The sequence below is a fragment of the Macrobrachium rosenbergii genome, chromosome 51 (genome assembly GCF_040412425.1).
Source record: "Macrobrachium rosenbergii isolate ZJJX-2024 chromosome 51, ASM4041242v1, whole genome shotgun sequence".
NCBI lineage: Eukaryota > Metazoa > Arthropoda > Malacostraca > Decapoda > Palaemonidae > Macrobrachium > Macrobrachium rosenbergii.
Genome location: NC_089791.1, coordinates 67,227,656 through 67,246,822, shown reverse-complemented (window position 1 = coordinate 67,246,822; position 19,167 = coordinate 67,227,656). Strand labels below are relative to the sequence as shown.

Below are 19,167 nucleotides of genomic sequence, written 5' to 3'. Positions count from 1 at the left end.
TGCCTCTTCTGCACATTATGTTTCTTAAATGCTCAAGGATTCTCGGAATTATATACCAGCAATGGCTTTATTTTTAGATCCCCTGGTACATTAGCATAAGGTGGTCTTTCATTGGCTTATGTCCTGGCATTTCCTTTTCTTCAGATGTAATATAGGTCTTCTTTGGCATCTTTTTCCGAAAAAGACCTGTCTCATCATAGCTGAATACTTGTTGGGGCTGGTAGCCCTGAGAATCCAAGAAACTTTTAAACTTCTTCACATAACCTTCGGCTGCCTTTGTAACTGCACTCACAGCCTCCCCGCGCCGGGCAACTGACTTACTGCCACCCCCATCCGTTTCATAAATTTTTGGAACCATCCATGGCTTGCCTTGAATTCCATTTCTTGAGGACATGGCAAGTCCCTGGTGACTTCTCCATAAATGGTAAAGGCTTTCTGCGAAATCATGGCCTGATTCACAGAATCTCCAGCAAGCTCTTTCTGCCTCAGCCAGAGAAGCAGCAATTTCTCCATTTCTTCCACCGCTTGCAGGTGCTGCTTAAACGATATTCTTGTTACTCCTACTGCAGTTTCTAATGACTTAATTTCCTCTTTCTTCTTTAGAACGGTAAATATCATCGACATAGATCTGCCATATTCTTAAGCTAAGTTACGCTTGTGCCAGCTTCATGCTTGGCGATCATTTCTTTCTTAACTTCAACAGTTAAAGACTCCTTTTTCTTCATCACTTCCATAACAGGCTTCTTCTTCAAGTGTGGCATTGTTCTTTCCGATTATTAATTACAACATAATTGCAAAAATATGATACAATAGAGTTATGCAAAGTCGCAGGCTTCTTCTTCAAGTGTGGCATTGTTCTTTCCAATTATTAATTACAACATAATTGCAAAAATGTGATACAATAGAGTTATGCAAAGTCTCAGCCGCAAGCACAAACACGAGCATAAGGTACGATCCAGACTAGCATGGAACGATTTTGTGTCAGGGTCACGATGCAAATGAGGTCAATTAAGGACTTCTCAGAACTTATTTTGACATTTTAAAAAAGAGAGCCATCATCCCAGTTGTTTTATTTCCTTCCCACTATGTATCCCTCCGTCCCTACATCCACATGGCCCTTCCCCCTAAAATCCAGGACCAAGGGGATCCCGTCTCTCCCCCACCACAGTCCCGGCCGGCCGCACACGAGATTCCAACAAACAGCTCGTTGAGATTTTAGCTTGTATATGGAAAGAGAATTTTTCGAAAATTTTACCTCATAAAACAAAATTATGATTAACGAATCATTCGTACGCTGAGGAACCACTGTATTACATTCTTGCCCCCCGTATTTAGCACAGATCATATGAGGAGAGGAACGAGCTCTAGTAAGTTTTGACTTGCAGTCTAACTCGACACAGTAGCGAATACTAGAATTCTGACATACTTCTAATAATTCACTGAAAACTAGTAAAAACTACAAAAAATAAGTTGACAAAGCACTGTCTACCATAAGCACAACCAAAACAATTGTATTTCACCAAACACAAATGAACCACAGGTAATCCAAAAAGCTGCTGCAAATGGAACGATATGCTTACATGAAAACGGGCAGAAACAAATTGTGTTTACCTGCCAGGTTGTTTCCTGTGTTCCACAACAGTGGGAGGGGGCTGTCACCTAGACAAAAAAAAAAAAAAAAAAAAAAAAAAAAAAAAAGGGGGCAGCACAGCTACCACGAATTTTAAAAAATTTGCTGCGTGAGTTAGAAATGTCAGCTATGTAATTACTTGGTAAGTCACTTATATGAAACTATGTTGTCAAGTTAGTCATGACAGCTGTGAAAAACCACAATTGGTTACCAGTATGCGTGGAATTTGTCTGAAAGACAGTGAGTGAGAATGGAAACGCTGAGATTCATGGGTAAACTGCCTGAGAGAATATGCACCTCTTACCTCTATTTTTATAATAAACATCTGAATTGTAAAGATATTTTTCATTTCAAGAACTCCCCACCAAATTCATCATGATACAAATATTAGTTATATAGATTAAATGTTTGTTTCACAGGCAGCATCAATCCTGTGTCGGCTGAAATGGACATCGTTTATTCGACTAACAACATTGAAAACACAACTAATAGTTTTCTTTTGTGTAATCTTTTTGTTTACAATAGTATTTCATGAATAGCATAATTAGTCATGTTAATTTATATAAAGTTTAGATTTTCATATTTGTGTAATTTTAAGTCTGTTTATTTCCTAAATGCTGCTGTTTGTACCTCTTGTAAACAACAGCAGCAACATCATCTTCATGCTCTGATTGTTTTATCCTTTTCTTATCATCTTTAAACTTGCTAGCTGTATTGCACACTGGTTTTCCACATCCCTAGCATTACCAATAAAGCCCAAGACGCTTGCCTTTTGTAATACCCTAGTTCAGCATATCCCCGTTGGTACAATAATAATTTAAAAGATATTTTCCATTTCCTTAAGAGCTTAAGAGATAATGCAACATTTCAGAATAACATCAGCTCTCCCAACAATATTTAAGATATGTATATCAAATCCAATGCATGTGGCAATTTTTATAATGATAAAACTGGAAAACCACTGGAACAGCATAAAATCAATGAAACACCATAAAAATTACATGATATACACATGGGAATGGTGCAATTTTTGTTCATGTTAGTGAAAAATACTCATGCCATCAACTGGCCAGGAGCTAAGAGGCCATTATACGAAGAATATGAAGAACAGTCACATTCTTTACAGATGAGGATGAAATATGACCCTTTTATTGAGAACTTCTTGATATAGTGTTTACAGATACACTGGAAAACCATTAAGCTTTACGTGGACTACTGTCCTCGTTGTTGGAAAAAAATACAACTAAATGAAAATTTCTATATGGACAGGGCATTTTTATCTGGTTGCTGCTTGAATTTCAGACAACTTGACCTATCTGGTTTTTTGTAGTTATGCTGGCCATATGTTGCTCAATAAGGGGCGTTAATCCTGGGTGAGGACCAAGACTGTCAAGTTTTTAGTTCTACCACAGTACAAGGAATAAATCTGGATAATCAGCTTCCATGAAGAATCTAAGGACATAGCTGCAGTTAAAATCCCAACTTGAAATCCTAACAATAATGCACCAGCCACACATTGGGAAGCATAACTACAGCAAACCAGGCTGGTCACAATGTCAGACGATCTAGCAGAAACCAGATATAAATGTCCTGTCCACGTAGAAATTCTGACAGTTTCCTCTGACACTAGCCCTTGTAAAACTTAGGGACTTTCAGTGTATCTCCAACAATATTAAGAAGCATTAGACTCAAGATAATGGTCTTATTTAATCCTCATGACATTATATTCTAATAAGAAGATTAAAAGAATTATAATTGAGCCCACTCACATGGAAAAACAAGATCTGTAAATGGACTGGACTTAATTGGTAATGAATGTATGGCAGCACCTCTTCCCTACTACATGTGTATTTTTTCCAGCCATCTGTATGTTCACTTGCATTATCACCACATATAATTTCCACCATTATTTGTCAGTCCTCTTGATGATGTCTTAGAAAACTAACAAGCAAAACCAATCACAATTCATGTACACATGAACACATCCCTGCATGTGTGCACACACCATACTACTACAAATGAATGAAATTTACCTGTAAAACCTGGTGCCTTGCATAGATTAATTTGCTGGCACACAGTCTTTGGACTAAGTTCATGAACCAAGAGCTTAATAATTGCATCTCCATACTCCTCAATGAAACCAATGCAGTCATCAGCAAGAGTTCCAGGTAAATGGGCACATACGTAGTCAACCACTTCAATAATTTCATCCTGCAAAAGTATGTAGATTTTAACTCTTATGCACAATGAGAAAAGAATTACATCTAACATTTTACTCCAGAATAAACGGGGCAAGGTTAAGTTCATTTTGTATTATTATGCTTCATAAGTAAGCAAACTTTGCGCTAAACAGAAACATAACTATGTAACCTTTAACAATTGCATTGTATCAATTGTAATTTTCTTTTAAATTTCAAATTTTTTTAATTTTTTTTTATTTTGCCTCAACATATAGTATGCAAAAAACAAATGAACACCTATTTGTCCAAGAGCTGGGTGAACACTACGATAATGAATTATTCACCCAATGGAAAAAGGCTCATGCAGTTATTAACCATCACATGTTTATTAAACTAGGTCATCACTTATGTGGCTTTTTTTCACAGATATTCATTGCTTAATGCACACAGTCTGGCTTCTAGGAGTTGAAGAGCACTGGATGCTAAGTAAATAACCTAAAGGCCTGGCATGAAATACCATATCTACATTTGCACTTACTAGACATCCAAAATGCTGTACATGTCATACAATCTTGCAATGTGTATATTTTAAACATAATCTACCTAAATTATATACTGTAACGTGCATCACGACTGTAGCAATATAACACTGTAGAAGCTTACATACCAATATCAGTGTTGTTAACATTTGTAAATCATCATTTTGTATTTTTAAAAGAAAACCCTATAAAAAAACTTTAATATCATAAAAGCATTAATCTACTAGAGTGCTGGCAACCATCACTGTAACAGATTACTAGGCAGCTGACTGGATAATGCCTCCATTATAACAGATTTAATGGGTTGCATCTCTTGCTACTCAAAATTTTAAGAAAATCAGTAAAGAGCCTACTGCCTAAGGAAGAGCACTTATTTGCAATAAATGTAGAGATAATTATAGTTTAAAGGGAACAACCTAATTAAAGAAAAGTCATGAAATAAATGAGAATATAAACAGAAACAACAATACAATGATTGCACATTCACAAGGGCTCCCATCAACTCTCAGAGCACTTCAGTATCATTGGGAATAAGTAACTGAAATGTAAAGAAGAAATAGGGATTTTTCTCTCGCTTGCCTTTCTGCTTTAGTTACAATAAACCCAGGAACCACCAAAGATGTAAATCTAATTAAACAAAGACAAGTTTTCTAAATATTAGATCATTATATAAAGCCAAAAAAATATATTAAAAGTGGCAACACTGCCTTATGAGTACCACAGTGTCACTGTAAGATTCTATAGGGGCCCAACCATGACGAGAGAATCACAGGGTACTGGCAACAAGGGTGTGGCAGTGCACAAGAGGTATCTCGGTGGGCTGTGTTCCATGTTTTAATATTTGAGGCATTTATGTTACTGTATTCCATTTTTGTTTTGGTTATTTTGATTGCAGTTTTTTAAGTCATGTGGGGGACATGCACGTTGGCTTTCTTGGCGACTGGTAAATATACCGCTACCCCTTGAATTTCTGTGAATGGGATATCATTATTGGGGTACAAAACCTACTTTTTCCCCAGCTCGTCAAATGGCCACCCCTCACAAGAATGCCTATGTAAAGGCCACTTCGGGTCAAGTTGTGAAACTGCTCTCTAATTGGCCCCATCCGATGCTAAGTGTTATGAGCCTCTGAACACTAATGTATATGTAACCCATCAATTAAATAACCAGTACAGTGGACCCCTGCCTATTCGCAGTTCTGGATTCACGGATTTCTCTGTGGAGCATATATACACATTATTCGTGGAAAATTCGCCTATTTGCGATGTTTTTCATAAAGAAACATTCACAAGTTATTGCATTTTCATATTTTCTTAACTAAATGTACTTTTTGTGATAAAACTATTAAAATACTCAGGTATAAGCAATTTTAAAGGCTTTTTTGGCATTTGAACTATTAAAGTAGGCAGTTACAAGCATTTTTGTAGGGGTGTCGAGTATTCATGGATTTTAGCTCTTCGCGGGGGGTTATGGTACACATCCCCTGCGAATAACAGGGGTCAACTCTAGTGCAATCATTAAAAATCATCTAAAAAATACTTGTAACATTAATACTTCCACATTTATGGCCAGACACCTTCAGTCCAATCAAAATAATTCTTGATATACTTATGCCAATATTGTAGTTTATATGAAATAAACAAATATCTAAAACATTTCATGAGCATAGTAAATTTCACACTTATTACTTTAAAAAATGGCAAAAGCTGTAAACGCTTCAGAGAATACTGACCAACCCATTATGACTGCATTATACGATTCAAATTCAAGAACTTCATCCATACCTAAAAAAAAAAAACTAGCCTAAATACAAAACACAGAAAATAGAATGGACACATTACTTACTTCAGTTGCATTTTCAGAGAGCATATTATCTAGTTGCATCATTGCAAACTCGCATATAACACAAACAGCTGACTGTGTTGTTTCAAAACCATCACCCGTTTCTGGAAAATAAATTTTCTAAGCTGAAGCAATATTGGGTAAGAAGTTAGTTTTAGTAACCTTACTAAGTAACTCACAACATGATGGTCAAAAGAGGATTTTATAAAATTTTCAAAAACTATAGTAAAACTTTTCACAAGGTCATGGTTTTCTTCCATAATACTGCTGACAGCATGGATTTCATGTGTATCTATGCATGCAAAGGAAAAACTTAGCCTAATTTCCTCAAGGGTACCTCATTAACCAGAGGGTTCCATATTCTTTACACAAAGGAATTCACACGTTATGAGAAATTCTAGTTAAATTCCCTTAAAAAACTACTCATCAAGTGATGGCTACTCATTAAGTGATGGTACCTACACTAAAGCATTTATACAAATCAAGGAAAATTCTTGAATAATTTCCTTAGGAGATGCTCTAATATTAACTGATGGGTTTTGAAACTCCAAGAACCCCGAGAAGAAAAAGGCAAAAAAAATTTTTAATTCTCAAAGTAAACCAGAAAAGGGAACACTCAAGGTTCACCCTCTGAGTTCATTTCCTCTGATCCCAGGGTCTCTTCTCCAGGAGGACAGACTCCAGCTCCTCCAACTCCCAAACTCTGCTCTGATGTATGCCTTTTCCTCAGCAATCTATTTTACTTCAGCGAGTGTCCCTCCCCTTCCCACTGGTCTCATATGATCACTCCTCAAGGACAGAGGGATCCATCTGTTGACATTGCTCCTGTAAGTTGTTATCTACTATGGAGGACTATGGAGGAGCAACCCACCAAAGGAGAGAGAGAGAAGGGGGGGGGATTAAAGCTCTGGGCTCTCTCTCTCTCTCTCTCTCTCTCTCTCTCTCTCTCTCTCTTGGTACGTGTCCGCAAGGGGCCTCAACAACTTTGTAGGCCTAGACTGCCACTGCATGTTGAAATTGGGGTGGGGTGGATCACCTAAGGGGAACTTACATGGCATGGGTCACCATATTGGATTCTTGAACCTTCCTGAAGGATGCCTAGCTTCCCTATGTCATGACACTAGAGGGCATGGGGAGGGGATGCAAGTCAACTCTCTGTAGGGACTGCCCTTTTGTGGCATCTCTTCTCATAGTGAGTGAGACCGCTGGGGGTGAGCCACCCCACATATGTTGGCACATTCACTCTTGTCTGACACGAGAAAACAGAATGAGGGGTCTACTACAATAGGGGTCAGGAAGCATAAATTTACTACAGGGTTTATCTCTGCCCAACACCACCTAAAATCAGGTTTAAGGTTCTCTTCCACTGTTGCCAAAACACACACTGGCAAGGGAGAGGGGAGGGGGAAGATATACGCACACGTGGGTACCAAGCGTTACCTTGGGAGAGAACAAAGGGGTACTGGACATGATTCTCTAACGAAAATCACTAAGAGGGCATCGAGGGAATTTTAAACCACTTGTCCTTCGGACAGACACACATCCAAGATATTTTTAGGCTTGCTCTCACTACCTTTATCCCTTCTAGAATGCTTTGGAGCCATTGAACAGCTTTATTAAGGTTGCTTTTGAACAAAAACGATGGACCACAAAGGCTGCACGAGAGGTTTACATTAAACCACCACTGGGTCTGCACTTGAGATATGCTCTTGGACAAGGCTATAAATGGACTGGTATAGTAGAGTGCTGCATGCTCTGCAAGGTAATGCACGATCCATGGGTAAACGGGCAGAACAAAGGGTAATGCATGGGCATTAGTGTCCCCTGACACTGCTTCAATCATGTTTTAACCTTTTTGTATTTTTCCTCAGTTTAAAATTTTCTTTTTGCCTTGTGCAACTGCTTTAGAGTGAAACCCTGTTAAGTGATACTATGTATACTGGGTGATAATTGTGCTTCAATTCTCTACATTTCAGAATATTTAAACCTTGGTTTCACCTTTGGGGGTATTTCCAGCTCACGAATTTCATTATATACCATACACTACGTAATTTCATTCTAAACATTGCTGTTGAAAAATATCAACAAGTGAATCAAGATGACCCAAAGTCAATTACAAATCTCCCTTCTACTTTTCAAATTCTTGGAAAAAATCTTGGAAAAAAGCATGCAAATATAATTTTAATCAGTCTTTGATCACCATTTAGGTGTACAGATTATTGACAGATAATGACATATTATTGGGTAATGTTTCATAGCTCAAAAATAAAGGCACTCCTTCAATAAGTAAAAAGTCTGCCTTTAAAGTAAATCTGGGAGATCCACCAAATGGAATGGTGGAACAGGGTTTGCAAAGATGGGATTGTATCTGAGACAGTGAAGCAAGAGGACAGATACCATGTCATAATTTATCCCACACAAGTGCAGGTGTACAACAACAAGCATTTGTGTGAGAGAACTGTTACTTTTAGTATGGCATACAATTTCTAAATGTACTCACTTGGTGTCTGTGGAGACAAAAACATGCGTGAAATTGGCAACTGATGAGAACTATCAAGTTTTGGCAATGAAGGTTCTGGAAAAGACGAAGCAAGTGGAATTATGTTCAGATATATAACAGAGAGTGAATTCTGTTCCAATAAGGAGATGCTTTGAGCACCTTAGAAAAATGTACAGTATGGTACTACACAATTTCTGTCATGAACTTTGTAAAGAGGCAAAATCTTGATATTTAAAATATAAATATGATTAACATCTATTCACAGGGAACATACTCTTAGGTTTGCAGAGACCAAGTTGGACACACACTTCATCTGGAGATAAGTCATTGATAAGCATGTGAATGATCTGATCGGTGTAGGTGTCCACAAATACCTGGCACTCAGCTCTCACAGCTTTTGGCAAATAACTACACAAGGTGTCCAGTGCATTACGGATGTTATCCTGAAATGTAAACATTATGACAATTATTAAAATCTCATTCAACATCAGTGTGCCACTATATGCCACATGAACAGAGTGAAGTCTCATTGTCATCAAAACTTTCCCCAAACAAACCTCTAACTATAATATCTTGCAAGTTCTTGATGGTAAGCTGATGAACTTCAATGACAATACCAATAAAATTCATGTTAGATGCTGTGAAAACTGTCATTTCTGCAGTGATGCATAATACAATGCTGAATCTGAACCCAGAAACAATTGTTGTGCCCAATCCACTGGTGCTGCTTGTGATGTTACATTGAAAGAACCAAGCATATTGGTACGTTTGTGCAGTTTTTAAAATCAACCAGCCATTGTATTCTATATGTAACATCCCATAAAAAGACAGCACAAAGCAGCTGCAGCATAAGCTCTAATAACTAGGAAATTTTCCACCATTTATTATCAAAGATGATGCAAGGAAAATATTTCAGCAAAACAATCACTGCTTGCCTGTGGACAGATGCAGTTGGATGAACTGTGGACAGTAGTTGAGCATACATATCCTTATCAATGATGATGGAAGGAAAGGTTTCAGCAACAATATTACCACCTCCCTGCTACAAATGCAGATACATATTTCACTTTCATCTAACCATGCAAGGACACTATCTCAAGATTTCATGTGTAAAAACCTTTAAAATAATAAACCTTTAAATCAAACCTCTACCTAATACATTTCTAAGGAATAATGAGCAATTGTTGATGCTTTTTATAAAAAAATGAACTAGCTAATCTACAAAAGAATTGACAAACTGATAAACTGGGGACACTATTCCTTTGTTTCCATTGGTTGCATGTTCACACATGCAAAATGGACAGTTCATTGGTTGCCCCTGTTTCAATTGTTTACCTGTTCATGAGTGCATGAAGGACATGTCCCTTGTTTCAATTGTTTACTTGTTCATGAGTGCATGAAGGACAAGTCCTTGTTTCTCTAACTTGCATGTTCATAATGGCAAAAAAAAATCTTCTGTTGTCTGCAAGTGTCAAATCCATACAGGACAGGCACTGGTTGGTAATTTCTATCACCTACATGCTCATGAGCACATTAAATGTAGGTCACTGTACAATACACATAAAAGTTACCAAAAATATCTTACCTTCTCTTGGCAGACCTTATGTCACTTTCTTTAAAGAGTATTCTCAATGTACTTTTAACCATTCAAAGAAACAAGTGCTTGTTTTGGTCAAATAATAATTCAAGTGGTCTGGAAAGCTTCATCAAGAGTTTCTGAAACATCTTGAACTGGGAAATAAGGACCAGTGGATGATGTCTGTACACATCATACTACTTTACACACCCTACATACATTTACATACAATTACACAGAACTTGGTCTGAACAATTCAAATTTCAATCTTAGAACATCAAGAATGACTATGCAGATATGGGAAAACATCCATGAGTTTCCATAACACATTGCAATTCTGATGAGGCAGCTATATGATATAGTGGCTTTGATTCTGGCACAAATGAACATTAAGAGGTATATGTATAGTGATGTACAGCACTAATAAAAAAGGGAGATCAAACAATTACTTCTGGCATGATAAGGACAGCTGTAAAGTTAGATTATGGTATGATGTGTGTGTTCTCTGTACAATTGCGTCAACAATTTCCTTCCAATGCATACATCAAAGACCCACTTAAACCTGATTTCTCGCCATAAACTTTCAGCAACTGCTCCAGCTCTACTCTGTGATGACAGAATGATGGGAAAGAATTAAAAGGCATATTTTACCAACTTTGTCACTGGTCTTTCTCCATACATTGGTGTTTTCTCTGAAAATTACCCCATCTCCTACTGCACTGGTAAAATATTGGAACACTTGATGAGGTTTTTCTAGGCAGGCCTTTATGAAAATTGCGTGAAAGAATACAGGATATAACAAAATGACATTTTTTTTTTATAATAAAGTTTTACATATACTTACCAACTACTTACACAGCTATTAGTTTCTATTTTATGCGGCAGCCCAAAATTCATGAGGGGAGGAGGGAGGGCTCTGATCAAGTAATTATTTGATAAGTTGGTCTTATCAAGTAATTATTTGATAAGTTTATATAAAACTTTATTTTATTACATAAAAATGTTATTTATATATAAGTAACTTACCAAATAATTACATAGCTGACTCCCACATTGAAAGGTGGTGGAACGTATGGACATGTACTACCCAAAAACACTCACACATGGAGAAGAATTTGGAATAGAAAATTAGCTAGCATCATGAGATGCTTGTAACCTTAACTGGTGAGGGAGCTATGCCAGGTGGGTACTGCCTCTGGTTTTAGCTCCTCTCGACCTGTAGTGGCGTGGTGGTAGAGCCAAGAGTAGCCTCTACATTAGTGGGTGCTTTGCAATGTAGGAGTCTATTGTAGGTTGCCAAAACTTACAATCATTACAATCAAACAGAACACATAAGTAAATATGTGTGTATGCCCCTGCCCTGGGCACAGTACAATGAAATATGACCAAATAAGAATTTAACCTACACCTTAAATTAAAATTTCAACCAGAGCCATAAAAACCAAAACTTAGCGGCACTCACAACACACAGTGCCCACCGGACTTCCCAAGAAGTGCAACAATCCTTATTCAAGGAGAGTGGACAGAGGAAAACGAAAGCATTCCTCCCGTCCCTCACCTCCCAATACCATGCCAGCTGCGAAGAACGGGCCTAGTGTATTGCATTTTTCATACACTGTTTCGATGTCACACAGGTAAAATATAGCAAAAACTGACTTGCATCTCTACTATGTTGATTGCAAGATTGAAGAAAGAGACAGATTACGTCTGAAGGCCAAAGACATAGCCACTGCTAATATTTCATGCACCTTGACCTTACATAAAGGCAAGAAATTGTGATAACCCCGAGTGTGATTCTGAAATCATGGTCTTTAAAAAGAATGTCAAGGCATTCTTGGATAATGGATGACTGGGGTCTTTAACTGAACACCAAAGATTTGAAGAGGAACCTCTAATATTCTTGGTTCTCTCTAGGTATTCTCGTAATGCTATTACTGGGCAGAGAACTCTCTCCTGATCTGCTGGGCCCAGGATTTCAGACAACCTCTTGACCGAAAAAGAACATGGCCAGGGGTTAGCAGGGTCCTCATTCTTTGCCATGAATCCTAAAGTCAATGAGCATACAGCATTACCTTGAGTAAAGCCTACCCTCTCATCAAGAGCATGTAGCTCACTAGCTCTCTTCGCCATAGGTAAGATCATTAAGAATATGGTCTTCCTTGTTAGGTTTCTAAGACAGGAGGATTCCAAAGGCTCAAAAGGTGAGCCTGAAAGCCATTTGAGGACAATGCCTAAGTTCCAAACAACTTTAAAATGTTTTTCTTGTTTACGTGTATTAAAAGATTTTATTAAATCGCCAATATCCTGATTAGAAGACAGGTCCACTCCTCTTAGTTTGAAGACAGAATTCAACATCGCCCTGTAACCATTGATGGTAGATGTAGCTAACCCTTCGAGGATCTAAGAAATAACAAAATTTCTGCAATTTGGCCTACAGATGTCTGAGAGGAGGAGATATTCCGCTCTTGGCACCAACTCTGAAAGATTGCCCACTTGGCTTGGCAGACTGCAGCAGGTCATTGCCTACACTTTGCAATAGCTTCTGCGCCGTTCCTTGAAAATCGTTTTGCTCTGACAAGCTCCCTGACTTTCTGAAGCCTGGCAGAGTGAGAATGGATAAGCCTAGATGGAATCTGTGAAAATGTGGCCGTTTGATAATATTTCTCTTCTGGGGAAGTAGCCTTGGAAAACCCGTCAGCAGACACAGAAGATCTGGAAACCATTCCTTATGCAGCCAAAAGGGAGCTACTAGGGTTACTGAAGTGTTGCTGTAGGTGCTGAACTTCAATACCTCCCTCACCATGCTGAAAGGAGGAAAGGCATATACATTGAGATCCAACCAATCCTGCAGCATGGCATCCGACGCCCATGCCTGAGGATCCGGAGCAGGGGAACAATACATAGATAGACAATGGTTCCTTGACGTCGCAAACAAGTTTATCAAGGGCTTTCTCCACAGCCTCAACAGGTCGGAGCACACAAGTAGATTTAGCGTCCACTCCGTTAGTAGAACCTGTTTGCCATGACTCAATTTGTCTGCAAGGACGTTCATCTTGCCCTGGATGAGGCAGGTCACATCGCAGGTCCTGTTGTTTTGTGCCCACAAAATGAAGTCCTTGGCTGCTTCGTAGAGCAAAAATGAATGAGTCCCTCCTTGGTTCCTGATGTAGGCCAGAGCAGTCATGCTGTCCGAATGGACTGCAACTGTCCTGTTGAAGGTCTCTGCTGCAAAGCACTGAAGGGCTAGATGTATTGCCTTCAACTCTTTTACAGTGATGTGAAGGTTCCTTTCGGCTGGAGACCATATTCCTGAAACCTCCATGCCATTGAGGAGAGCCTGCCAACCCAGATCTCCACATTAGGTTGGGGCTCATCGGAGACAGTGACTTCCCTGTTGCAAATCATCCATCAGCCATCACTGAAGGTCCTCCTTGATTCCGGGGAAGATGGCAAAAACGAACGAGTCCTGGAAAACCTTCCTTTGCCAGTTGACCCTGAGGTAAAACTGCAACACACTGGTGTCCAACCTGCCCAACGGAACTAACTTCTCGATGGAAGAATGGGTTCCCAGAAGACTCATCCATGCATTGGCTGAGCAGGATGGGCGAGATAGGAAGTCCCAGACTTTCCAAAGGCAATTCTGAATCCTTTGTAAAGCCCGAAAATTCAGAGGATCTATCACTATTCCCAAATACAGAATTGACTGAGTTTGGACTCGTTGTGACATCTTGAAATTTATTAATAATCCTAAATCTTGAGTAAGTTGAAGTGTTGAGTATATGAGCCAGTTGTGAGGTAAAGATACGTTTGTCACCATCAGATGCAACCATTTTGCCAGACGGGCGAGAACCTGAGCAAAAACTTGAGGGGCCGTAGAGAGGCCGAAGCACAGTGCCCGAAACTGGAAGTCTCTGTCCTGGAACACAAACCTCAGATACTTTCTGGAGTCCAGGTGAACTGGAACGTGGAGGTATGCATCCTGCATATCGATCATGACCATCCTGTCTCCCTGGTGGATGGCTGACAGGACCGACTGGTTCGTTTCCATTCTGAACTTTGTTTGAATGAAGTTCAGAACAATGACGTCCAGGACAAGTCTCCATCCTCCCTATGACTTGGGAATGACAAAGAGGCAGTTGTAGAAACCCACTGTGCCTGCATCCTCAACCACCTCCACAGCTTGCTTCTCAAGTAGAGCTGAAACTTCCCGAGACAGGGCCAAAAACCTCTCCGAGCCTATTGAGTAGGCTGTTAAGCTGATGGGAAAGGTTATTAAGGGAGGTTTCTCCCTGAAAGGGATTGCGTAGCTCTTTTTCAAGACCTCTAGAACCCAAGGTTCTCCACTCCTGGTCTTCCACCTGCTCCAAGAATGAAGGAGTCTCGCTCCCACTGGGACACGGAGGACAGGTAACTCACTTGCAAGGGGCAGACTTACTGGTAAGGCTTCTTGACAGGTTGTGTTGTCAGGAGGTTGGTTCTAAGATGGGACTGGAAGTGACCTATACTACCTCAAAAGGGCTGCTGAGACAACAGAGAAGACATCCTGGCAGCTGTGGCAGTTGAAGGAGCTCATGCTGGAATCCTAGTCCTCTTGGCAGACTGTGTGAGAAAGTCCTGTGTCGACTTCTTTTGAATTTCAGCCGTTACACGTTCCAGGGTCTCTTGAGGGAATACGCTGTTCTTGCCTAAAAGAGCAAAACAGGAGAGAGGAACGTTGAGAGGGAGTGACTCCCTTACTGGCAAACGAGCACCACAAATCTTGTTTCTTCAGGACCCCAGTGGTAAAGATGGTCACCAACTCTTGGGTGCAGTCTCTCACTACTCTATCAGTGCAAGCTAAATCCCCTAACCAATCTGCAGCAAAGTTCTCTTGCAGCGTGGCCCAGTCCTCAATCTTCTTTGCTAACACTCCTACCGTCCAATCAAGGAAGCTGAGGACCTCGAAGACTTTGAAAATATCTTTAATAAGATGGTCCAGCTTCGACGCAGTGAAAAGGATCCTTGCAGAAGAGAGAGCCAAGTGACATGTAGCCCCAATGAGGCTGGATAAGTCCCCTTGAGAGGAGGCAGAAACTCCCAAGTAAGGCCCTTCTCCAGTTGGCGTATGACAGATACTTCTGCCATATCAATAGCGAGGGAGGCATACAAAAAATTGCTTTCCCAATATCCTCTTCTCTGATGCAGGCAAAGGCTTTCCTAGAGGAAGAGGAAAGAACCATACACGGTAACCTGGAAGTTCCTGCAGGTTGCCGCATCAAAAAGGCTGAGCCCGGAGAAGATGGGGAGGCTGGAGACAAAAACAAAGGATAACAGACCAAGAAGAATCGTAAAAGGGCCGAATATTTCGACATTAGTTGTTCCTCTTCCACTGGCTCCTCTTCAGAGGAAATGGGCGACATTGGAGGTTCCACAGGGTCCTGAACCAAAGGGGCTGGTTTCTGAAGAAGGCTCAGAATATTATCTAGTCGGAGCTGAATAGGAGCCAATGACGGGTCCACAACAACAGAGGGTAACTCACCTGTTACACCAGGTATTGGCTGTCCTACCTATGGTGCAGCATGCTTACTGACAGGTGAACATACATCAACGGAAGCAGCCACTGACACTGGGCTATTGGACACTGGGCACCTGCTCAGTGAACAATCTGACACAGAAAACTTAGCAGCTGTGACACCTTTTGAGGACACTAGGCAGTCAGGAGCTTGTAGCTTGGACACTGGGCGCCCAAATGATGGGTACTTGGCTTCTGGGCACTCAAATGATGGGCGCTCACACCTGACGTCCATACACTGGAAGTTAATACACTGAATTTTCCAACTCGGAACATTCAGTGACTGGGCACCCATGAGCTGGAAGTGAGGACACTGAATGCTCATACGATGGGCGCTCCAGCACTGGCGCTCAAGACACACAATGGTCCCCTACTGGGTGCTCATACACTACACTTTCCGACTCGGGCACAAGGTGCCTGAACAGGTGACTCCCAAAAGCTACAGAAAGGGAGCGGGCCACGTTCCCTCTCGATAGTTCGCTTACGAGGGGGGGGAGTCATCTTCCACTTAGGCAACCAGCCTTTTCAATGGCCTCGACACCTTAGCAAAGCACCCACTGCACTTTTTGGGCCCATGCGAGTCTGAATCGCTAGACAATAAGATATGAGCATCCAAGCAGACACCTTTCCAGTGGCAGTCCTCCAAGTCCCGGGACTTAAGGACAACAAGCTCGGTTGAGGAAGAAACTACTTGTGGGCAAACCCCACCGACCTCCCTTGGACTGCCAGTTTGCTTCCTCCCAGGTGACCAAGGGGAGTTTAGCAGGGACCTTGGTCTAGTAGCATCAGTGGGATAAGTAGCCACCAACTCCACTAACACTGCATCAACACTGTTAAATTTGTCCATTAGGACTTTCACAGAATTCCCAATCTCACAAACGGTATTAACCAAAAATTAAATTTCTGATCCACTTGCACTTCTGAGCTGGCAATGGCATTGGGTTCAGAAGAATGAGAGCCAGGTAATGGAGTAACAAGAAAAGTTGGAGGAGTGGAGATAGGGAAAAAGTTGTCACAGGTATTGAAGGGATGGGCAAAGCAGCAATATCAGCTCACGGATAATTAGCTGAACTAGCAGAGGCCTTAGCTTCAGCCCTAGCAGTTGCCTTTCTCAGTCAGTCACATTTTAATCATCTAAATGGGTCTACAAAGTCTGCCACTTCCCCTTATCCCAATCCTTGCATTCTTCACAACTGGGATCAGGCGAGCAAATTTGTTCCCTACAAGAACTACAGACAGTATGGGTATCACACTAAGCCGAATTGAATCTAGTCTGCAGCCTTTGCTGCAATACCTAACGCTACACAAACTAGAGTCGGACATGATTAGTTAAAAGTCAAAATCGGGAAAGTCACAACCAAGAATGTTAACTGAATATGGCAAAGCTAATTAACAGCAGAATGCTGCCATAAAACAGAATACTTCACCAAATGAAGAAAATATTCAAACATCCGGTGAAGACAAACCAATTGCTGCTCAATAACCAATAGCTCTTTAGCTGTGCTGTACCTATTCTTCCCTGAAAGTGGGCGGGGCAGTCTACCTACACCTAAAACAAGAGAGAGCTACTGTGAATTTTGAATTTTGACCTGCCGCGTAAAGTAGAAACTAATAGCTATGTAATTATTTGGTAAGTTACCTATATAAAACTTGAAATTTGTGTTTTGACACACATACAGAACAAGAGTAGAAGTGATGGAGACATCAACATCCATCATCATCTCACATCAACGTTCATGAAATGTTCATTAACAAAACTGGGTTTGCTTGTAACTCCAACAATAAACAACAGTTAATAACACCTCAGTATGCTTTTGCGTTAAGAAGGTGCAATGTAAATCAATGGCAGAAGGTAATGCAGATAATAATGTGAGGAATGCTCTTGAACTTGCATCACTGGAAAAATTATTATCTTCACTGAAGAGGTAGAGAACTTTTTGTGCTGTATATCACACCATTTTAATAAATTATACATGCAGAGGGAAAAGTGAACATCAATGAGGAAATGGTAATTCCTTTAAAGAACTAAGCAAATATCACTTTTTAACACAATATCCAGTTTTGACCCTACATCTTCATGGCAGAGCACTTGATAACCTTGATGTGACGAATGCTCAACAAGAATTAGTGCAGTAGAGGCCGTGAGAGCTCTCTTTTAGACATTCAGAAGTCATGACATTCCCAAGTTATGAGAGCTGTTTGTTCCTATACTGCCATGTAGTAGGGAAGTTACTTCATGGTTACAAGACCTACAGTAGATACCTCAACATTAAGGCCTGTAAATAAGTTCCTGTTCAATAATTGCCATCTTATAAATAAATCAAATAATGTACAGCTCAAGCAATGATTTTAGGCATGACTTCTTATGTAGTATCAACATTCACCCAAGTACCTATTGATGCTCTGTTAAGAATTTTTATCTGATACCTGAAATAGCAGAAAGCTGGACTTACAATTACCCAAAAACACTTGGGAGAATTTAGCTAACTGTTTGCAAAAGATTGTCAATTTGAATTCAACAAGAATTACAAAAAGTTTGCTATGGCTATAGGAGAATCACTATCTTCCATTTCAAACAATCTGTAGGGGTAATTTCTTTAGTTATTCCACAATGTGATATGGTCTACAGAGTTAACACCACATGTATTTGTCAGGGGATGAGAATGTAAATACTTCAGTTGGGATATTAAATATAATAGTGTTACCAATAAACTTTTTATACATGCTACCTACAAATTCAGTAAAATATATTCACCTCAGTTTTATGATCCTGCAATATATCCTCTAACTGCGTCATGGCATATTCACACATAACACAAGTAACGTCCTCTTTCTTCACATGAGCATCAGAAGTTTCCTCAAGCTGTTGCTCAGAGGGGCAAAGGTGCAACATGGGGCAGATCTGAAATCCAAGAACAGTGAAAAATTGAGGGTCATTTTAACAAATTCACAACATATAGACTCCTACTTCATGATTATTAAATTTTATCATTCCAACTACACACTATTAAAAATCCAATCCAACCCCACTATTAATGTACTTATTATTGAGAATTAGTAAATATTCATATGAAACAAGCCTATAGACCTTTTAACTTGTAAAACAAATTTCTGCAGAATAGAAGGGCATGCATAAAATGAAGAAAGTTGCACATAATTTGTTACATGTGTAACAAATTATGTCATCTCAACTTAACAGGACAGATCTGGGGCTGCTCCTTCTGATACATAAACCAAATATCCTACACAATAGGGTACCATGGAGGTAACTCACATAGCTTTACACCAGAATGCAATTCATAAAAAAACTTAATAGCCTACCACAACTCCTGTTTTGTAATTATTCATT

General features: G+C 39.9%; 1 protein-coding gene across 1 annotated transcript in view; it reads right to left on the bottom strand.

Annotated features, from left to right (window-relative positions):
• The window catches only part of Sap-r (Saposin-related), a 168,492-nt gene that overhangs the window by 20,662 nt on the left and 128,663 nt on the right, over positions 1-19,167 (bottom strand). Inside the window, exons 13-17 of the mRNA XM_067095684.1 lie at positions 18,574-18,720; positions 8,966-9,134; positions 8,692-8,766; positions 6,195-6,295; positions 3,664-3,841 (exon numbers count right to left, since the gene is read on the bottom strand). Coding sequence (XP_066951785.1) covers positions 3,664-3,841; positions 6,195-6,295; positions 8,692-8,766; positions 8,966-9,134; positions 18,574-18,720 — 670 coding nt within the window. The remainder of the gene's footprint in view (positions 1-3,663; positions 3,842-6,194; positions 6,296-8,691; positions 8,767-8,965; positions 9,135-18,573; positions 18,721-19,167) is intronic.